This window comes from Serinus canaria, chromosome 18 (assembly GCF_022539315.1).
Source record: "Serinus canaria isolate serCan28SL12 chromosome 18, serCan2020, whole genome shotgun sequence".
NCBI lineage: Eukaryota > Metazoa > Chordata > Aves > Passeriformes > Fringillidae > Serinus > Serinus canaria.
Window position 1 is genome coordinate 5,856,034 of NC_066331.1, and position 23,116 is coordinate 5,879,149.

The 23,116-nt window shown below is 49.9% G+C and overlaps 1 protein-coding gene across 6 annotated transcripts in view; it reads right to left on the minus strand.

The window, feature by feature from the left end:
• CACNA1G (calcium voltage-gated channel subunit alpha1 G) overlaps window positions 1–23,116 on the minus strand; it is a 141,258-nt gene that overhangs the window by 91,227 nt on the left and 26,915 nt on the right. For all 6 annotated transcript variants that reach the window (XM_050981292.1, XM_050981293.1, XM_050981289.1 and 3 more), the window contains exons 2-3: window positions 6,387–6,498; window positions 5,766–5,899 (exon numbers count right to left, since the gene is read on the minus strand). In XM_050981292.1, coding sequence (XP_050837249.1) covers window positions 5,766–5,899; window positions 6,387–6,498 — 246 coding nt within the window. The remainder of the gene's footprint in view (window positions 1–5,765; window positions 5,900–6,386; window positions 6,499–23,116) is intronic.

Consider the following 23,116-nt stretch of genomic DNA (forward strand, 5'->3'; position numbering starts at 1 on the left):
CACAGCGAGCATGAACCCTGCAGCCTGCTGGATCTGGCTGCACCATGTGTCCCAGCCAGGACACTTGACTAATGAGGCTTTTGAAGCAGCAGCAAGTTCAGCAAAAGAACTGAAATAAACTAAAGAATTACCTTTTTTAAAGTTCTAAAACTTAAAAAAAAACTTTCAGGCTTTTCACAGGTGGATTTGATTCACTTCAGCTGTGAGGGAGACTGCTGAGGGCTTTCTTTTACCCAGCAGGTTTCTGTGAGTCAGGGATGCAGCTTGTTCAGGATGCTTTGCTCCAAAGGTTGTGGGAAGGCAGCACGGAGCATCCACAGCCAATGGATTTCATCTGTGCCCAGGTCTTGGCTACCCTTTATCCACCCAAAAGTAGCTTAAAACATTAAATTGCACAGCTCAGCCCCAGATATCGAAGTCCTGGAGGTTCATGATGACAAGTGTTGGCTTGATGTTCTGGCACTTCTGCTCAGAGCACAAAGCACCTAATTTGAGATTAGTCAGGTCACAGTGGAGGAGGCTCCCAGTTTCCAGGACACTCATATCCATCCTGGAAAGCCCAGGAGAGGGCCAGGCTCCTGGGAGAAGGTTTGATGCAGCTTTCCCTGTGGCCCAGAGGGGCTGTGGCACTGGTTGCACATTGAGTAATTGAGTGTGCAAATCAGCCTCTCTCATGGGCAATTACACCCCGGTGCTCACTCGGGGTGCTCAGGCAGCACAGAGGGCACTGCTGCCACGTCCTCATGTGCTGTTCCTCAGGTCAGATGGCTCAACAGAGGCAGAGGGAACGAAAAAGCAACGTTCATTCTGCCTCCCTGTGAGTTTTGTTTTTAAGGTATGAAAGAATTAATATATGGGGAAAATCAGCCTTTGCAGAGGGAGGCTGCAGCAGGGGCTCCTGTAGGCAGTCCCACACCAGCTCTTCCTTCCCAGTGTCTGAACCAGGGAGCTGAAACAGCCCCTTGATCAGCCTTGTACAGCTAAAATGCCCTTCAGAGGATCCCTGCCTGCCTGTGGAGCAATCTGGCGCTGTGGGATGAAGGCAACATGTAGGAAGCTTCACCCAGAGCACCAAGCAGGAATCTTGCTCTGGCTGCTGCAGCCATGGGATCACAGCTCCCTGCAGAGACCTGTTTGGCACCATAGCCCTCCTTCCAATTTCTGAGCTAAAGAAAAACCCCATCCAGATTTAAGTGGAGCAGGGATGGAGTGGGGGCTGTGCCATCCCTTTCTCTCCTGTCACCTATGAACACAACAGGGCTTCCTGCAGCCTATTTCATCCCTGAAATTCAATGCTCAAAACCAGGAAGGAGAAAGACATCCTTAAAGTTGTTTATGAAGGCTTCAGTGGAGCTCACTGTTTAACACAGCCCTCCACAGAGAGAGAAAAAAATATCATAACAAACATTAGAGATGTTCAGGAAGCAAAGAGAGAAAGAAGTGTCTGTTCCTAAATTAAGCAACCTGCCAACCACCTCCAGCCCCAGCTCCTCTTCAACTGTAAGCAAAATATTCCAGAAGTGTTTAACTTTCCTACAAAGTCTTTGAAGAGGCTTGTTACCATTACAATGAGCAAAGCACAAACAGGGCTCCTCAGCCTTGGCCAAACAACTGACTGAGCCTGGAGTAACCACAGACACACATGGCTCAAACAGGGGATGATGCACAGCCCTGCTCGGTGGGAAGCAGAATGTGGGCACAGGAAGGCAGAGAGGAGTCTCATGAGCTCCCAATTATCTCCTGCTGTAAAGCTCTCTCATAGGAAAACAATAAACCATTAGGGATTTTTGTTGTTTTGGGGTCGGAATCATGGAATAGAATCATAAAATCTCATGAGCTGGAAGGGAACCACAAAGATCAAAGCCTAGCTCCTGGCCCTGCACAGGATAACTCCAAAATCACACCATGGGGTTTTTTGATGAGGATGGCTTAAAGTCCATTTCGATCTACACAAATGCAGAGGTCATGGAAGTCCTTATCTGAACAAAGCCAGAACAAGCTGTATTCCTGCAAGCTGCTGGGACTACAGCAAAGTGTGGGGCTAGGGCTGGCTCCAGCTGAGCAGAAGGGAGACCTCAGTCTGTGGCTACCCTCTTCACACAGACTGAGCAGAGAAGGTGCTCCTGTGCCCTGTCAGGAGGATAGCAGATGCTGGGTCCTGCAGTGACCAAGTCAGGGCACATCTCCATCCCACAGCTCTGGCTTACTAGCCCAAGCCCCAGCCAGCATTAAACTGAAACCACTTCTGCATATTTTGGGATGCAAAGAAGCATCCATCCTCAGTACAGCTGTGTCTTATGCTGAGAGAGGTCAGAATGATATTGAATCATCTTTAGAGGGCAAGAGCTGCTTGCAATGCCTGTTAACCTTCAAATAAGTGTTCTTTTGCAAGCAAACTCCCCAAATGCCCTCCTCTAAAAATAATGCAACACAATTGTGCCATTCATCACTTTTTTTTTCCCCACGCAACTCTGCAACCTCCAGCCAAAGCCATGTTTCCCTATGCTGAGTTTTGATAATACAGCGCTATTCTCATCTCCAGCAAGTTTTACTGTAATTACAGAGATGTGTTGCAGACATTACACACTCTATAATTAGCACTAATTGCATTACATTGTCACAAAGAAGTCATTTACACTCCATGAGTTCATGAGATTGGTCTGGACAGTTTAACAGAGATGAGAAGCACTTAATGGCATCCCACAAAAGTGGCCAGCAGGAGCAAGGACAGCATCCAAGAGGCTCTCCCAGAACTACAAGAGGGAGGGAGATTTGGAGCAAAAATGAATAAAAAAGCTTCTCCCCAATGATAACCTTTGTCAGATCTAGAAAGTTCTTAGAGAATGGGTAAGCTGAGATGCTATAAATTGAGACTTTTTGGGGGGGAGGGGGTGGTGGGGGAAGGGCAGTGTGGGTTGAAGCCTGTTCTAAACTGGTGGTGACTGGGAAGGATTTCTATGGATGCTGTGCCTGTGGGAGTGTATAGCCCCAGTATTACGTGCTTTCCCCACCCAAAGCCCCACAGATACAGTTTGCTGCTTCTCTTCCCCCCTGACATCACTTTCTGCAGCCCATGAGAAATGAAGTGGCTAGGAAGGCATGAGAGCTGGAGCTCAGGGTCCTGCTAGGTGCTGGGGAGCTCACACTGTGCTGCTGCTTCCCCCCTCCCATGTCTTGCACATAAAGGGCAGAGAAAAATGTGAAGGCAGAAACAGAATTGCTTCATTGTGGTCACTGGGAGCACAGGAAAACCTCAGTCTCCTCCGCTGGCATTTCACTGGGGAACCTAGTTGAGGCCCTTATGTGAGACCTCCATAAAAACATGACTTGCTTTATCTGGTATCTAAGCAAACCCAGCTGGGTTTTGAGGATTTCCCTGGCACACACTCTCCAGGTCCCCAGTTTGGCTCTGGCCTCTTTCCTGACACCTGCTCAGATGCAGGACTCCTCCATGCAGAGCTCGGCTCATCCCTTGCTCCTTGCTCTGCTGTGAGCACCATGGGCTGGGTGCTCATTGGGGTAGTTTGCCCCACCTGGGAACCAAAGAGTTGCTCTAAGGGCTACCTGAGGAATTTCCTTCTGTCTGGTTGGGATTTGACCCTGCAGCACTTAGAGTGCTTTTACCTATATCTTAGGTCTACTAAGGGCTTGAGTCCTTTATTTTTTTCTCTCTGCTTCAGCAGCATCCCATTCCTGCAGCCCCTTTAGCTTTCCCTGGCCCTCAGCAGGCTCCCCAGGATTGCAGCAATGCTCTGAGTAGGATGCAGCACTCCAGGACGGATGGGCTAGGATTAGAAGAGAGCAAAAGGGCACCAAAGGGAGCAGACAAAGCCAGTGCTGGAGGAGGAGAAGCTCTGCTTTGTAGTTAAATCCAGTTAGATCCTTTGCCAGCTGAATTGGTTTTGACGGGGCCCAGATGGGAACAGTTCATGCACATGGAGGAAAGAGCCATCACTTAGTGAGAAGCAAAGCTGAGCTGGCAGAAGGCACGAGAGGGTCAGGCTACCATTCTGCAAAAACCTCTGCAGCAAAAAAATGTCTCTGCATGATGGGGATGGGGGAGCAGCTGCTGCAGGGGGGATCTGTGCCATGATGCAGCTCTGCCCAGGAAGGAGATAACTCTCACATACCCAAACACCTGGCCAGGTGCAGCAGCTATGCAGAGATTTCTTTGCTTAAGCAAAAAGAAGTGTGATATTTTGGCATCGGAATAAGAATGGTTCTGGCTGGTGTCCCTCTAGAGTGAGGTCCCATCATGGTCCCCACAGAATGACATCAGGGATAAGTTTGGCTCCAAAGCTTTTGCAAGATCAACAGGCAAAGGCAGGACCAGGCTAAGAGGGCAAGGTGCCAGTACCCTGGCACAGTGGAATTGGGAGCTGCTGGGAGCAGCCCAGCATCTGTGACCATGCTTCCCAGGATGGGATGTCAGGCCTTGCTTGGGTTGGGGTCTTTGTCACAATTAATTTCACTATAAGACATAATAAACGAGAAGAAATGAAGGTGGCTTAGCAAGCTCCAGCCCTTGGATGTGCTGCTGGTATCTACAACCTTACCAGACCTGATTGGACCTGTGGTTCCCTCTTGTCCAGCATCCCATCACTGCTGTCCCTAACATTGCTCAGACATTTCAGGAGTAAACCCTGAGTCTTCTCCTAAACTGAGGAGCCAGAGGATGGTGGGGCTGGAAAGTAGGAGATTGTGGCTTCCTGCAGAAGACAGTTTTATGGGGACAAATACAGCTCTTGGGTCTGAAGCTCACTGAACCTTTTCACCTCTGCAACAATGAATTCTTCAAGCTAAGGATGCACTGAGAGACTGGCACCTCCATTTCACTTCTCCCAGCTGACTAGCAGAGGCATGGGGCATGACCCTGTTTGGCCAGCAATGGACCATAAACAAAACTCATTAGGATGTTGTCCCTTCTTGGACCAAACAAGAAGGGGCTGTTGCCCCTTCTTTGGGACACCAAACCCATGCCAGGCAAACAAGCTGGGAGGGGCCTCTGCCTCTTTCCAAAATCTAGTAAATTTGATCCCTGGTTCTATCAAAAGAGGCAAACCCCAACTGTTTTCCCAAAAGTCTTGGGGGTCTTGGGGCGGGGAGGTGAGGAGAGGGCCAGCAAGAAATTTGTGTATTGAAGAAAGTCAGCTCAATGGCCAGTGGCCAAGGACTTTCCATGTGTATTTCCAGCCTCTGCCAGGAGACTCTCAGATGCCGGAAGAGCCTTTAATTCAAGCCAGGTGCCTCTGAAAGGAAAACCCTTAGAAAGGGGAACTTAATCACTTTCCCTCAAAAAAAAAAAAAAAAAAAAAAAAAAAAAAGGTACAATAACGAGGGCAATCGTGCATGTTTCAGTGAGCAATCCTTCCTGGCACAGCCCTTCATGCTCCCAGCTGCCCACTCTAACCATGGAAACTGAAACCTTTGGTGGGCAGGAGGGAGGAGAGCCAAGCACAGAACCCAGCAAAGGAGCCCCAGGCTGGTCAATCCACCACAAACAACTTTTGTCACCCTGCCCCATTCTGCCTGTGTAGTGAGCATCAGCTCTCCCTCAAGCTACTGAGAGCACCAGAGAGGAAGCTGCAGCTCAGGAGTGATCCCTGCTGGGAAGCTGGGATGGACAACACCAACAATCAAAACCAGACAGCCCCCAGCCTTCACTGCTGCAAACCAGCTGCTCCCCCAAATCCAGGGCTTGCTGAGCAGAACCATAAATAACAACAGAGACTCAGGGAGAAGGGGATCTGCCTCCCCAGACCTACCCTGCAATGACGATGAAGAAGTCCAGGCGGTTCCATGTGTCTCCCAGGTAGCATTTCTTCCCAAAAATCCCCAGTGCAATCATTTTGACGATCATTTCCACAGCAAAGAAGGCAAAGATGAAGTCATCAAAGCTCTGCAAAAGAAAGGAAGGGAGGAGGGATGTTCTTGCAGACTTGCACCAAGGGAGGGAATTAGAAACCTGAGTCCAGCAGGGTCTCCTCTTGTGTCTCTAAAAGCTAAATCTCTGGGAAGAAGCTGTGCTGAGAGCAGCTCTGTGGTCCAGGGCCCAGCCCAGATGGTCTAACAGCACCCATAGTGCCAGGATAATGGGACAAGTATATTTTGGGCTCTGCTTTCACTGACCACTTAGATGGTTGGCCTTCCTCAAGCACTCCAAGAAAGGCTTAGCTAGACTAGGGCTGGCAGGGGCTTTGCCTGATGGCACTGCATGTTCTCCAAGTACCAAAATCAGCATTTTCCAAGTGCTCACAGAACAGACAGCGCAGGCAGGACCTGACATCCTGGGACACCATGCCACTATGGCTGGAGCCAGCTCATTCCTTCCCTCTCCACATCAACCTGAGGCTGCTGTTGAGCTTCCAGCAATGCTGGGGCTGTACCTGGAGGATCCTGCAGCGTGGCGAGTCACAGGCGATATCCTCGCAGGGGTGGAACATGCCCAGCGTCACACAGTTGAGCAGAATTACCAGCATGCTGACCCTCTCAAACCATCTGCACACATTTGTCAAGGAGGTAACAGACCCAGAGGGGCATCCACGAGAGGCAACATCTGAATTGGAAAGGTTTTCCTGGTCTTTAAGGCCAGGAGCAGACCAGCTTCCCGATGTTAGGTGCTCTCTGTGTTTACATGTTGAGATACCTGCGTGTGTTCTCTCCATGCTGCCATCAGTGGCTACAGCTGATGTGAAAACCACTCTAAAATGGAAGTTGCATGGCAAAAGCGCTGAGTGCTGATGTGATGGATTAAAACATTTAATTAAATGAGCGATATCAACTTTTAGGAAAAAAACTAAAACCCCCCACACCAATAATTTCCTCTCCTAGCGTTTTACAGAAAAGCACTTTAACATTACAATTTCTATTAACCACGTCTCAGCTTATCCCAGGGGTGTTTCCTCGAAGCCACTGCTTAAAGTTTCATTCCCAATCCAAATCAAGACTGCCAAAATCATTAATGAACAGCCTAAAAGCCTTTAAGTGAGGGCCAGCAGAGCCCATTCCCTACCCTGCCTCCTGCCTCTCAGAGCAATTTTTAAGGAGCTGAGCTGCTGGGACAGATGTTGGATGCACTTTTGGGGTGGAACAGAGTGTGCTGCTGCAGCACATCCCCATAGGGATGGTTCAAACCTGGTACCCAATTCCTGCATACTTCTGGGGGCATTTCCAGGAGCACAGAGATGGGAAATCCAGGCACTGGTTCAGTGTGGTGCCGGGGTTATCTTCCAGCCTAGCATGAAAAACACCCTCTCAACTGCCAGAACCCACAGACAGCAGGGCCATGCTCCTGCCTGAGTGCCAGCAGCAGCTTCTCGCTCCAGGAAAATAAGCATGGCCCTTGTCAGACGAGAGTTTTCACTGCAACTCAGCAGCGGGTGGTGTTGAGGAGCCCGTGCTGTAGCGTTATCTGCCTGGGGAAGAGGAAGGTGAGGATGAATCAGCAGGTGCCTCCCCACCAGGCACACAGGCCTGGGGCTGGCAGTTCTCACCACCCATCCTGGGTGAATTCCTGGAAAACCACACAGAGTGAGTCACAGTTTGGTTGTCAACAATCTGGATCTTTTAATCGGGAGAAATGTTTACAGGATATTGGGACAGACATTCCAACTGTCAGGGTGGGGCTTTGGGCTAGGATATTTAGCCTAAATATAGTCCTGTGGGGGCATGCATGGAGGGCAGCCAGAAGAAGGGGCAGCTACTGAAGGGAACCCCCAGCTTGGCAGGGTGGGAAGATCCCCCAGGCAGAACCAGCCATGACCAGGGCTCTGCCAGCAAGGAGCTGCAAAGCCCTTGGGAACATCAAGAATTAAAAAACACCCTGTATGATCCCAAAGGGGTGACAGAAGGAAAGAAGGAATGTCAGCTGCATAGGCTGTGAAGATATGCAGCAGGGAAGTGAGGATGACCCACGACAGCTGGGTTGGTTGTGTCAGAACCTGCAGAGACAGATGGATAAGTCCCCAGGCAGTCAAAGATCCATTCAAATTCTTCCATGGCAGTGGACAAGAGCCTTCACTGGACATGGAACTCCTCCACACACTCCATCCCAGCTGGGGGTGCTTTTGCCCCAGTGGGCAGCTACTGATGCTGGCTGGGAACTGCAAACTCCTGCAAGCAGAGACGGGCACACAACCATGGTGGGCATCAGCTTGGAGACACTCTGATCCCACCTCCTCCCTGTCCAAGACCCAACACAGCCCTAATGCTCACCCAGGGCAGCTGAGCAGAGCCAAGCCCACCACAGCCCCACATCTGGCACAAAGGGATGAATAAATGCTGAAATGGAAGAGCACAGGATGGGACCAAAGACCCTGTCCTTTCCTGGCATGCCACAGTCTGCATCATGCCTCTGATGCCCTTCAATACTCATTAGAGTGCTGGCACTGGTACCAGTGACTGATTGCAAGTGGAGGGAAGCCAGAAGAGTGCAGCCCCCCAAATTGCCACAACCTGCCCCACACAGGGCACCAGTGTGGCCAGCAGGGAGACCTGGGGACCAGCACCACATCTGTACCACCAAGAGCATCCCCATGGTACAGCCAGCAGCCCCTACCTGCCCAAAGACATGCTGCCCCGGGCACAGCCATGGCCTTCCCCATGCTGCTCACCATGGCTATGGTGAAGGTCCCCCCATCCTACCCTGTCCTCTCCTCTCAGGGTTGCCCTCCCCACATCCCAGTTTGTCTTCCAGGAACAAATATCTGCAGGCAGGAAAACAGCCTGTAGAGGGAGGGGGACCCAGGGAGTGGGAGGGTGTTTATTTATTGAGGGCAGAGGTTTTTTACCCCAAATTTAACTGCAGACCATTTATCAGCACATTCTCCCTGAAGCACATACATTTCAGTCCAATATAACACTTCACCCTGATTAAATATTCCCGGGACAGGCACCCCAGCAGTGCCGAGGGCAGTATGTTAATGTGCAGGTGATAGATGAGAAGGTTGGGGGGGGGGTGTTATTTTTTTCCCCCTCTTTTTTTTCCAGCTGAATGAAAATTCAAGCTCTTTCTTCTGTTAATGGGATTTTCAGAGGCACACAAAGTGCTGCTGGCTACGGCTTTGTACCAACTCTCTCTGAGCCGAGAGGCTGACAAAGGGAAACTCCTCAATTAGCAAAAGCAGAAGGTGCTTTTTTGAATACCTCTCACTGCTGCAGGGCAGACAGGAAAGGGGCAAAGCAGCTTTGGGGGAGCATCAGAGACAGTGTTGGTCCCTAGCCAGCAGTTCAGGTGAGGAGGAGAGTACTTGAAAGCAGGGGCAGAGGTGGCATTGCCACCACCCAGTGTTGCACTGAGCCCACAGCCCTCACTGCATGAGGTAAATATTTACTGGGAACAGAGCTGGCCTTCAGGGTCCTGCCCCCTCCTCACACCAAGCAGAGCTGATATTTAAAAGAGAAAGGATTAATAATGGGGTTTATGACCACACAGCAGATGATCACCCCATCCACCCACCTGGATGTCAGAAAGTCACCACTTTTTAAGGGTCACTTGTTCATCTCAGAGTATTCTTAAAAATCCACATTTTTACCATCAATGTGCTCAAGGCAGGCAGCCAAAATCCTCACAGATTCTTTTCAACTAAAAAAAAAAATCTGTTTCTGCCACACAGAAATTTGCAGTAACACTTCTGTTGTAACCTGACTCTTAAAATTCATAAGATAGAGAGAACAAAAGAAAAAAAGAAGGAAAATGTCCAGAAGTCACTCACTTGTTACCAAAGGAGCCCTTTCACAGAGCAAGAGCCCTCAGCCCCTTCTAGCCACTGGTGCTCCCAGTGCCACCTGCCCATGATTCACAGCATCTGACCTTTTGTAATTAAGAGGCAAGAGTCCCAGATTCAATTAGCCAACACTACCCAGCCTAATATATTTAAAAGAGAAAGATATTGCATTATGCTTGCTATGATTTGGTTGCAGAAGTTTGGATCAAATTCACCAGTGAGTGAATTAAGTCAGCATCTGTTGCCCAAGGGCAGCAGTAACAAGGTGAGATGCTCTGTCCAGCTGCATCCTGGACTCTTTCCAAGGAGCTGGAGCACTTGCACTGGTCCTGATGGGCTCTTTGGCTTTGGGGTGAGGAGAGCAGGCACCTCTGTGCCCCAGAGATTGGGTTCCCTTTCCCTGGGGAAGTGCCACTGACTGAGCCGAGTACGGAGGGCAGCATTAGGTGATGCTCTACAGGAACACACACTCTACAGGGACACACACTATGGGATTAATGTTTATTTCTTCCCTTGATGCTTTGCTATTCCCAGGTAGCTCCCACCATTCTCCCTCTCCTCCTTCCCTGCAACCCTCTCTCTCCCTTCCTGACCCCTCTTCCCACTCTCCAGTGAATCAGCAGCTCCAAGGACATGCGCTGCCATTGCTGGGAAGGGGGGTGGGACAGCCCCAAGAACAAGCAACGTGATGGGAGCAGGGCTTCATGGGCAAGGGGGGCAGCCCTGCAGCACCAGGGGCTGCAGGTTTGTACCACGCAGTGAAACTCAGCCATAGCAATGCATAAAACCCCCTGGATCCACACAGGTGACCCTGGGCTCTCTTTGCTGTCGGTTTTTTAGAGCAAGGAGTCGTTGTTTCAACACAGAGATCACATCCAGCACCAAGTCCCCCATCAGCACCCACAGCCATCGTTTCTGTGCCAGGAGAAGCCCTCGCTCACTGGGACAGCGGCTGGGATTTGACAAATGTGAGGAAAGCGCTGGCAAGGCCTGGAAATTTTTGTGCAAATGTGATATGAAAATTGGGTTGAAATGACAGCCTTCCCCTGCAGTGTCACCAAGTCCCACCAGCTTAGGAGTGACACCGGGATAAGCTGCAGACGTTAATGAGAGTGGAGTTTTAGGCTTCATTCATATCATCAATTCCAGAAATAGCCCCTTTGACAGAAGCATAATGGCACTTCCAGGGCCTGGCCTTTGGGGGGGTGGGAGAAGGCAGGGACTAAAATTCTAAAACATTAATTTAGGCCATTTGCAAGGGAAGTTAAAAGTTTTCAGAATTAATCTGCCTCACAGATGGAAATAATAACCCCTTCCTAGCTTTGCCTCTCACTGCACCAAGCCAACAGGAAAGGGCTCTTCATGTCATGCCCAGTTAAAAGTTTTAGGATTCCCATCACAGTCCTGGACATTTAATTAGATTTTTTTTTTTCCTACAACATTCCTTCCAAAGCAAGACCAGCCTCTGTATTTTGCTTTTAGCATTTGCAGAAAGCATTTCCATTTCTGTGGATGCAGGCAGAGGTGCTCTCAAAGTATCTCTACCCAGTGAATCCACTTCCCTGACCTGCAGCCAAGCACTGGCAGGGATCTGCTCCCAGTGTCATTGTAATATGGACTCTACCCTACAGCTTTGCCTTCCCAGATGCTTCTCCAGGCTTGTTCCCACCTGTCACTCTGAGAGACACAAGCTCAGGCTGAAGCAGGGAAAATGTTGCAGGGTTTAGAGCCTTTCCTGCTGCATCACAGCACCACAGCAGCAGTAGGCCTACTTTTCCCTGGCAGGATGGAAAAGCCACTGCAGGCAAGGCAGCCCCGGCATGCTCATGGCACACGTGTGATGGAGCATTTGCCTCCTGCCCTGCGGTCTGCAGGGATTTGTGCCAGGCAAGTCCCATCGCCAGGCCATTCCTGGAAAGCAAAGCTATGAGGCTCCTCCAGTGGGGCTGCACAAAGGGGTTTAAAAATTCAAGCACCACTCAGAGAGTGTTTCCATTTCCACCGTGTGGCAGTCTGCCCCATCCCGGGTCACTGCAGCTGGCAGGCTGAGGACACAGTGCCAGGAGTCGGCATGACCCCACTGAGCCTGGCATATCCCCATCCACAGGCTCTGAGCTAGGAAAAAGCCAGGCAGAAGCATCCCTGCCTCATCACTGCTCTGCAGCTCTTTGAAACCTTTTCCCTCCCAGTGTAGACAGACACAGGAGGTTCTTTTAATTCATGCAGCTTCATCATTAAACCTGGGAAACCAAAACAGGGTGACTATGCATGGCAGTGTTTTTGGAAAAGCCATCTCTAATTCATTTCAGCTTGCAGATGTTCAAAGGGATACACTGCTGGCTGCTTCCCTCTGCCATGAAAGGCAGCACTCTGCACCCATCCCGGTGAGACTACGGAGCTCCCGGTGGCCCCGACACATAAAAGGGACTGTAAAGCCCAGAAGTGGAGGAAAAGGGGGATTTCTGGCAGCAATCATCATTCTTCTCCCAAGGGCTTAGAATCAGCACTGTCAGCTGCAGGCAGAGATGCTCTCCTCTGCCTGTGAGATGCAGCCACCTCTGAAGGAAGAGGTAGGATTTGCTCAGCAGTGTGGGGGAGCCCTGCTCAGCCACCCGAGTGATGAGGCAAAGAATGATGCCCTATTTAGAGGGGATGGGGAGTGACAAAAAAGGTTGTTTGGTGAAAAAAAAAAGTTTGAAACCCTGATGAGGTTCTTATTTGTCTTACAGTTTAAGTATTGTTTCCTGGTAACCTTTAGATTTCTAGTCTCAGGGCTTTTTTTCCAGCTACCAGATGGGTTTAAAATCTAATTGCTTAAAGAGAGGGAAAAAAAAATGAAGATAAAAAGAATCCTGCAAGCTGAGTGACTTGCATAATCACCAAACTTCAGGAGCTGGAGCTTTTAAGAAAAGCCCTACATACCGGTTACAATTAACTCCTGAGCTGGGAGAGCTCAGCTGCTGGCAGCCTGGCTCTGGGACCAGCATCTGCAAGGATGGGTGCTTTAGTAAAATAAATATAATAATATAATAAATATAATAAATATAATAAATATAATAAATATAATATATATAATATATAATATAATATAATATAATATAATATAATATAATATAATATAATATAATATAATAATATAATATAATATAATATAATATAATATAATATAATATAATATAATATAATATAATATAATATAAATGTCAAGCAGGAACACTTTAGGCTAGATTTATTTTGGCTTCTCATCCCAGTCCTTCCCTCCCCCTCATGCCTACCTCAGCACCAAGAGCAGTGACCAAAACAGCCCAAAATGAACTGGTGCAAAGGGTCAGTGCATGGCCCCAGCCCTGGTCCAGCAGAATGGGTCAGGTGGGAGCCCCATGGAGTTCACCAGCTCTTTCACCAGCCAAAGCCATATGCTGATACCCCAGCTCCCACTGCCCTGCATCTCCTAAGGAGAAGGGCAGAAGAGAAGAAGGTGAAGCCTCGCTTGCACAAACCAAGCTCCACAGAAGCTTCAACTTCCCCTTGAACTCCCTCTCCCATCAGTCTGGCACCTTCAGCTAGCATTTGGGGAGCTCAGGGACAGGCACTCCCCCCATTCATCTCACCAGAATGGGGCTGCAGAGGTGGGAGCACGTCCCCATCCTCTACCCAGATGTGTCCCAGTTCCCAGCTCCCAGTTCAGCCTCTGCACCAGCCATCGCCTCCTGTGACAGAGCCAAGGGAGGGGCTCCCTCCCAGCAGCTCACACATGGCATTAACAAAGATGTTGTCATGACCAGTAAAATCCCTCCTAAAAGCCACATCTTCCACAGGGAGTCAGGGGCTACCAGTTAAAGTACTCTCAATATGCCAACGCCATTGCTGAGGCTCAATAACTTATTGAAGACCTTTTCCCCCACCATGCCTTCTAAAGTGCACAGTGGATGGACACTAAACCCCCAGATATATATATTTTAACTCACTCACTGTAAATGTCTCTTAATAGCACCTGTCCCTAAATCTCAGTGGTGCCAATTGCTCTCCAGGACACATCCACAACACCCAGCAGTGCCACCTCCTCACAGTGCACAGCCCCAGCCACTCTCCAGGACAGAGGAAAGCCCATGGAAACCCAGGGAAATGCTGCAGCATGTGCAGATGCATCTTCTCCTGCTGCTTACACAGAGCAACAGCTCATGCAGAGCTGCCAGAGGCATCTCTCCCTCACTAAGGGACCCCAGATATTTGGGATACTATTAAGTTTCTGCCATCCGTGATTTCTGCTTGCTGCTACACTCAAGACAAAAACTGTTATGCAAGGCTGCCTAAACAAGTTGCAGTAAAATCTTTGTAACATCCTACACCGACACATAGTTGGGATATGTCACATATTTGTCTTATTTTGTTCCTTCTTTGTCCTTTTTTAGTCTCCTTCTACTTTTTCCCCCTTGGAAGTACGCTGGTTCCCATGGAAACAGTGATGTTATGGGTATGGACAGAGCTCCAGTGACGTCCACAAGTTCAGTATAAAAGCAGATTTATGTAACAGTTGGTGAAATGAAGGAACTGAAGGAATGGCTCTGCATGGCCACAGATGTGGCATCAGGGCTGCCATACCAAGGAGGTTGTAGTGGTCAGACAAGTTCACACCGGAGGGGGAAAGAATGACAGGACAGGGAAGAGGAGTTCACAGACTCATGGAAGGATGGATGAGCATAAAACTAGTCCTAAGCGCATATATATGATTTTTTAATCTATGCTTATTATTTATATTTTAATATTGATGTATTTCCTTCAAGAGCATCTCTCACTCTCTGCAGCTGGCACAGAGGGTAGATGAGATCCAGGGTACCAACCCTGGGAACAGAAACTCTCCTGCCTGCATTCATTGGGAGCTGCAGGAGCACAGCCTGATCCTTGCTGATGCCCCAGCCCCAGGATGGAGGCCCTAGCTGACAGTGCCTGGCTCCATGGCCAGGGAAGGAGATCCCCTCTGAGCCAGACCTGCCTGAAGCTGGAAGGAGATCATTGTCAGGAGATTCCTGCAGGCTTCAAAGCCTGAGCAAATCAGGCATATTTCCTCTTTTTTGCAAACCTGTGATTTAAATCCCTTCCTAGGGCAGCGCACAGATGGAGGCAATGTCTCTCCTCCTCCTCCTCCTCCTCCTCCTCCTCCTCCTCTGCCATCAGTCCCCAAGGAAGAAACCTGAATGGGTTCCAAAATGAGGCATTGTCACGCCCAGAGACATGCCACCTTGAACCCCCACTTCCTGCAGAGGCTTGGCTGGCAGGCACCACACTGCACAGAGCCAAGACCTCCAAATATCAATGTATTAATAAAGCCAGAGAACTGACAGGCTGATTACATCGCAGGGATGGGCTGGGGAGAACAAGCCTGTGCTAATTGTCCTGGCAGCTCCTCTGCTTCCCTTACCACCCCTGACAAGCTCACTGTCTGCTCCCATCAACACTGGGTTAACCCTCTTTGGCCAGGAAAACTCTATGCCCACACCTGCAGAGCCAAAATATTCCTTGTGAAGCCAAAGAATTCCCTCTGAAGATTAGCACCCTGCCTATCACAGGTGAAACAGGCTCTCTGCCTCCCTCCACAGACCTCTCCCCTGAGGACTACTCTCCCTCCACCCCCAGCCACATCCCACTGGAGGGTGCAGCCCTCTGAGCCCCCAAACTCCCACATGAGTTGAAACCAAATCCCAGCCTATTAAATATACACAAAGTAAGTGCATGAAAGATTCATCCAGGGCAGAGAATGTCATTGGGGTAGTGCAGAAGATGGGACAGGTCTGCAGGATCACCACCACCTCTGCTGATTAATCCAGCACATTCCTAGTCATCCAGACAAGTGGAAAGGAGGATGGCACCGAGTGAGGACCACAAAACCTGGTGAACATGGGGAGAGACAGCAATTATAGCTGGTCTGCATGTTCCCTGCAGCAATACCAGCTGCTTAAGCAGAGGGAAAGGGAATTCCCTCTGCTGACTGAGGGCCAGGGGAAACTTCAGAGGAAGAGCCCTTGGTAAGCAAGCCAAACAAACAACCCCATTTCCATCCCAGATGCATGACCTGTTTCTACCCTGCCCTGGCCTTCCACTCAGCCCATTCTCATTCATCCAGAGACACTAGGCAAGGGATGCTCATGCACAGACTGACAGACAGGGAAATCATGGCACAGGGCAGGATCCCAGGAGGGAGCTCTCCTAGAGAGGCAGAGCATCTGAAGCACAGCACAGCCCTCACCAGAAAAGCCCACACTGCCAGACCCACAGAGTCATCACCAAGAAGTCCCAAAAGGCAAGCAGGAATGAGGACATTCCACAGCACCTTCCACTCACCCTTTTTCACCACTGCACTGAGGCAAACATCTTCCAAGGTCCCTAGAGGAGCTCAGGCTTTGGGGTTTGTCCATTTGAACTCCCCAAATGGGCTTGAGGGAGGAAAACGGGAGACAGGAGGAGAGGCAGAGTCCTGGCTGCGGTGGCTCCAAGAGAAGCCAAAAGCATCCAGCTCTTGGCCACATCTGCTGCAGCTGTGCCCTCCATGTCCCCAGCACATGACTGCAAAAGGGTACAAGCTCAAAGTCCCTAAGGAAACCTGGCCAAGCCTCACAAAAAGCTCAGAGGACAAATCCAAGGACAAACCCAGAATCATGCTAAGCCTATGGAACAAGCCAGGGCAGAAGGGATGGAGGGCCCCTTTTCACTTCTGAAGGGTCCAAATGGCTTAAAGCAGAGCTGGGGGACACAGACCCCATGTCCCCACACCTTCTCCTTTCCCCTTCACTGCTGCCCTGATCTGGGGACACTGGCCTGGGGAGTCCCTAGGAGTTTCTGAGGCAAGGCCTGGCATGCTGTGATTGGAAGGGTCGCTGAGGGAGAGCCTCCTTTGAGGGAGCCTTGCTCTGGGAGCTGTGCATGACCAGGGGAGAACCAAGCCCTTCCCACATATTGGTTGGCATTAGCCAGTGCCAGGTACAACTTTCCATTCAGAGTGTTGCTGGAGAAATACAGCTTTGGGGCCACTCAAACCACCCACCAATTTTTGTGTATCTTTTCTTACCCGGCTGCAAGTTGCGGGAAAAAGAGTATTGAAGAAATTATGTTTACAAAGTCTGAACATGATGATGATTTTCCAAATGGCCTGCTAAAGTGTTTCATTTAGAAACTGAGCCAATGTTTCCTTTCTAAAAAAAAATAAATCAATGTAAAATACAATATTTTGTTGCAGGTTAAGTACTAATTAGACTGGAACCATCTTACACACTTTGGGTTTTGAAGTCTACGATCAATAAAAATAAAAAAAAATCTGTTTCCAGTGAAAGCAACACAGCTTTTACAATGGAGATGAGTAGCAAGGAGGGATTTCTGCAGGTGGGGAAGTGGAGGTCAAGGCAAACCCCAGCCTACAATCCCTGCCTTCTTCCCTGCATGGAAGAGGCTGCAGCCAGTCTGTGAGTTCACTGGGAGATGCTGGTGCACCTGACACAGTTTTTGAGGTGTCTACAAGGAGCACTTGCCTGCAGGACAGAAAAATCCTGACAGCATGTCAAAGTCCCACAGTGAATGAAATCCATCCCAGACTTATGTGGAATGACCAGGAGCAGGAAGCTGCTCTCCCCAGGGCTGAGCCACTGTGGGCAGCAGGAGCTGGAGCAGGGGCTCAGCAGAGTTGGGTGTTTGGTCTAACTGAACCGTGCAGGCAAATCCATGGCAGGAACTCAGAGATTAGCATCTTGCTTGCAGAGAAGAAGGAGGGAGGTGGTAGAGGAAGGAAGAAGCAGGAGAACAGGATTGGGATGGTGCTCAGTACTGGAGCCAAGCTCTCCTGTGGCACTTGTGTGGGCTTGGGGGATGCCACCCCAAAACACCTCCCAGTCTCATACACTCACACAGCTGCAGCCAAGGCAAACAGGACAAGACCAGCTTAAAAGCAGGATTCACCCCACATGCTCCAGCCCAAACCTTGGCCTGCACTCAGATGTGATGCCCTATACATGCCACACACCACTGCCCAAAACCAAAGGTAGGTGTGGAGGGATGGTGTACGAAAAGCAGCAGGGGCTCCACTGCAGGGTTTGCATGATGGATGTTAGATGAAATATCTGAAGTCTTAGACAAGATTACAAAAGAGGCTATTTTGCAAAAGTTAAGGTACATCCTATGGAATCTGCCTGCAGGGATGGCATTGCCCCTTGTTTCCTCTGCCCAGGCAAGGACAGCTGCTAGAGAGGGGCACAGAGTCAACCATGTCCTCTACTCCTGCAGTTCCCTCCTGCTTGCTGCTAGCAGTAGTCCAAGGGTGATTCTGGTATTCCCAGGGGAAACAGACCAGTCCAGCCTCCCCTCCAGGCAAGGAAAGTGAAGGAGAAGGATGAAACCTGGCTGGCAGCGAGGGCAGCCTCCCGTCTTCCCAGCAGTCAAGACGCAGGCAGTGCTCCAGAGCTTCCCAGGGGTTTGGGGCATTGCAGCAGTTTGATGCTTTCAGATTCCTGACAGTGTGTGTGAGTCTCCTCGCAAAGATGGGAAGTGGGAACAGACAGGGAGCAGGGTGAGCACAGGGCTGGCTGCCTGGGGTGGCAGGAAAGGGGGAAAGATGGGACATGGCACCAGGGATGCTCATCCTGCTCCCAGCATTTGAAGATTCCTCTGGGTATTCCAAGGTGCTGCTACCACAGGGAAGGGACTTTTCTTTCCAAGGATCAGGTAGACAAGCTTGCCAGGGTGTAAGGATATGCACCCCTGTGGGGTAGCACCCCCAGGGCTGAGGGGTGCAGGAGATTCTAAGGGAGAACCATTCCAGTGCTGCCACCCTGCAGTGACACTGGCAGGTATCTGGCCAGTGCCCTCCTGCTGGCATGACTCAAGTAGGAATTTATTAAACACAAAATACCCTCTTTAATTAGTGTCAGGCTTCAACAGCAGCTAACAATAGCCAGGGAGCTCAGCAAGAGGATGGCACATGATCTATAATGCCTTGAAAGGGCTCTGGCAGCAGCCAGGGACCAGTTTTGACCCCAGTGGTTCCTCCTGTGCTGACAGCCCTGACAGTGTGGTGTGACAGAGTCAAACCTTAACAAAGGGAGAGCAGGGACTGAGCCACTGCCACCTCCTAAAGCCTGTCACCTGTATCAAAACCTGGCATTTAAAACGGATTTATTCCATTCATTCATTCCTGCAGAATAAGCCCTGGAACCTGCTGGGTGCCCACTGCCCTGGGAGCTTCTTGATGTTGGAGAGAAATCAGGCAGAGAGACCCTGGCAGCTGCAAAGGCTCCATTACCACATCCCTTCCACAGCTCATCTTTACTGAGATAACTGGGAGCAAGGTTTGTTTGAGAATGTTTGGGTGGAAATTGTCACTTTGGGGTCTTTATCCTGCCAAGGGGGACTGGGCACCTTTGGTGCAGATGTCCTGACCCTCACCATCAGCAACTGCTGTGCTGGGACAGAGGTGAGAAACATTCTTGGCATTCAGCCCCCAGTAAGAGGCAATTCATCCTTTCCTTTCCAAAACCTTTACTAGACCCTACTTCTGCAGCTGGATCTGTCCCTGCACACTGCTGTGTCCTGGAACAGCCTCAGGCTGCTCTGTATAAGCCTCACTCAAGGCATTTGGTCACTTCAGGAACCTTAAACCAAATGATTTCTAATGTTTTTGATCTCCCAAAAAGCTTCATGAAAAATGTACACAACTCCCCAGGTTCCCAATCTCCAGCACATCATTCAAGCCTCGCTCACTTTGGCTTAGGAAAGGCAACAAGAATGACCTGTGGTATTTCAGACTATCCTTGGAGCTGTTCAGTCCCAGCCCATTCAATTGCCTTCTCACTGGGAGCCCAAGGCCAGCAGCACTCACTTTGGAGCTCAGTGGGGACTAACCCATAACCAGCTAAAAGCCACAAAGAGTCCTGATATTCAGGCACTCACAGCCCAGCATATAATCATGGGATCAAGGTGAAAAATTCTGTTCCAACCACCCACAAGGATTAGCAGGCAGGAGGGAGGACACAGTACAAAGCCAGCCCTTTGGATTGGCACACCAGCAACGCAATGGGCATTCCTAAGTCCAGGTCTGGACTCAAACCTCAGATTTCTTTTCCCTTTTCTTTTTATATTGCCCCCTTCTCTGCATGTGACTCATCCTTAGGTGGCATCTCCAGCCAGCACACCGCTCCTGATGAACTGCTATTGATCTACTCCGTGTGTGGACAAGCTTATTGGGGAATAAGGGTGCCTTGTTCCTGTTCCAGGATCTGCATGTCCCTGCACATGGAGTTAATTAAAAAGAGCTCCGGGTGTAGGCAAGCCCTCCTCAAGCCCCTGCACCTACCAAGGGCACACAGCTCACCACAGCCCACCCCTGGCACCTTCCACACCCCCACCCCACACTCTGGGTGACACTCAGCAGGTGTGACAGGAGGGTTGGGTTTGGCATGACAGCGCCAGGGAAGGACCCTGTACCCCTGCCCTGCTCCCCCAGCCTGGACACAAACATGTGCTCTCCCAAAGAGAGAGATGGGCAGCTCCTCCCAGCCAGAAGCATGCTCTGGCAGGACACTATAATGGGAGCAAAGTGCTTTAAAATTTAATGTGGAACAAATGAATTTCCACAAAATAAAAATTGCAGTTTCTCTTCCATTAATAAGATATTACAAGCTTCACTAAAGGGGCTGCAGTCTCCAGCTCCTGCCCTTCGCTGTCCTGTCTCCCTCTCCATCACAGCCTCATTGTTGGCTCCTGGTCCCTGCGCACTTCTAACTCCTGCTCTGTGTGGTGAAAACTCTCTGAAAAGGCCAAGAAAGCTCAAACTTCCCCATCTCAGCCCATTGCTGGTACCTCTCTGTGATCCCATGTGACTTCATCATCTGCTGTCTAATGCAAAATGGATGTTCCAACCAATAAAGTGAAAAGCAACAAAAAAGCTTAAAATAAAGCCATCAAGCACGGGACCAATGTATGTTTGCCTCTTTTCTAATCCCATTATTGCTCTGAAATGAGTTCTAGCTAGTACTGCTCCCTCATTAACAGCTGCTCCGGTTTCCCTCTGAACCCTGGAGACTAGACCCTGATGAATTTTGCAGCCAGAAAAAGTGTTTTTTAACCACAACAACAGCAACACAGACAGAAACTCACATCAGAGCATCTCGAAGTGCTAATATTTATCTTTCCTCTGAGCCTGCAAGGAGACAAGATATTTTGGCTGAGGAGAGGAGGTGCAGAAGAAGGATGTGCATGCATGGAGCTGAGCGGGACATGGATGCTTTCAGGCACAATACATTTACACCTCATAAAATTCTCATTGCTTTTGCCTGTAACAAGTGCTGTGACCTCACCAGGCCATACTAAAAATACTGGAATATTCCACAGCGGGCACTGGAATGCCGCTGTCCCAGCACAGCTCAGGTCCAGAGATGCTCAGGAGAGAAGCACGTGCTTGCAGCCTGGGGTATCAAATGCCTCATTTTACAGTGTAGGAGATTTTGGAGGAGATTTTGATCTCCTCTGCAACACTGCAAAGTGCAACCAAATCGATTCCCTCAGGACTCTGTCCTTCATCGTGTCCTGGTACAGGGCAGCACTCTCAGATGTCTCTACTCCTCTCACTGAGTCCTGAGCTAGAGAAAAGCAACCCTGGAACTTCTCAGGGAATATTTTCAAGCAGTATGGCCTGGGAGAACTGCCCCAGTGCCCAGTTTCTTCCCTCAACAGAAACACCCTGTAGGTGCTGAGGGACCCTGCTGCAGTCAGGGGCTGCAAGTTTTCCCTGCTGCATTTGCTAGATGAGGAGGGGACACAGAAGGGCTCAGCACTTCATTTCCCCACAGCCAACCTGCATTGAGGGGCTGGGGGCTCCAATCAACTCCTAGCCATTCCCAGTCCTGTGCTTGCTCTGACACTTCTGTTTTGGCTGTGAACAGTTGTTCTGACCAAGCTCAAAATGCTTCGGGGACAGCAAGCGCTGCCAGCAAATACATTAGTGAGAGCAAAGCAGCTGGGGGGAAGGAGATCAGCTCTGTGCATCTTGCCAGGCTGCTTTTCTCCTGCCTTCCCTCTCGGCAACTGTAAATAAGGAGAACTGAGCCGGATTAGAGGTTACTGTCCCGATCAAGGGGACTTCTGTATGTCCTCATTCATTTTTCCCTGATCTGGTCTTTCCCATCTCATCTGGGCCACAGCCACAGTTCCTCCTGCCCTCAGTGCCAGCAGGCCAGGAGGTGCATTTCAGGCACTCTGGGTGGGGGATATCTCTAAATTATAGGAAATCAAAGGAAGGTGGGTTTCCCACAAGAGTAGCCACCTGCAAGTGGAGTTGCTTCTCACTGAGCACCAAGAGAGCCAGGCAGCCCTGCTGGCAATGCCCACAGTCCTGCAGCACAAAGGATCATGTCCAGACTGAACAAAATGGGGAAGGAAAAAAAATCAGGCATGGGGCCATCAGAGAGCAAATAGAAAGCAAAATGCCAAAGTCTGGGTGTCTTTCCCCTGCCAGTGCTGCTGGGTGCCCAATGCCTTGCTCCTGATGAGGGAAAATATTCCTGCATCATGGGTCCTCAGGGCTCTGGCAGGGGCAATCAGGCCGGAATCTGCCAGCACCAGCAATGACCAGAGGAGCCAGATTCTTGCTTAAACCCTGCCTGTCACACTGTGAGCTCCATCCTGAAGCAATGCAGATTTGGGATGGAGGAGTCTCAGGGGTACCTGACAGTTCTGGACATGACCAACCCAGCTATCCCTCTTCAGAGAGAGGTGATTTTGCAGGAGGACAGAATGAAAACAAAGCAAGCTGTGGCATGCAGAGGAGAAGATGAAGGTGCTGGGGCTGGGACCAGACCTTGGTCACAGGAAAATTCTCACTCATCAGACAAGACCTTGACCATAAAGAACGAGTTGGTGTTGCACACACATAATTAAATTATAATTTGGTCTTGCACACAAGGGAAGTCAGGGCTGTCCAAGGATGCAAAACACAAAGACAGGTATTGTGACCTCTTCTCACATCACCACCCAGCCAACATCTCCCCAAGGATCTCCACTGTCCCTGCAGGACAAGCCATGGGAAGCATCTTCCCCGCTTGGACAGGCATTTTGGCAACAGGTTGCACATCCCAGCACAACTCACCAGCCCCCATTTGTCCTCAGCTTCAATTTTCTCAGCTTTAGAATCCCAGATAAGCCCACCTAATTCAAAGCTCCACTTCTGCAAGAATTTCGCTGCTCATTCCTGGTGAGATTGACCCTGGAGACCCAGCAGAGTGCTCAGCTGGGAAAGAGAGATCACATTTTCCTTTCAAGGGATTTTGGGTTATAGATGGGCAGCGGGAGCAGGATTGGAGCTGAGAGCAGCAGCCTTGGCCCCACCACCACTGCAGAGGTGGAAAATGGTCTAT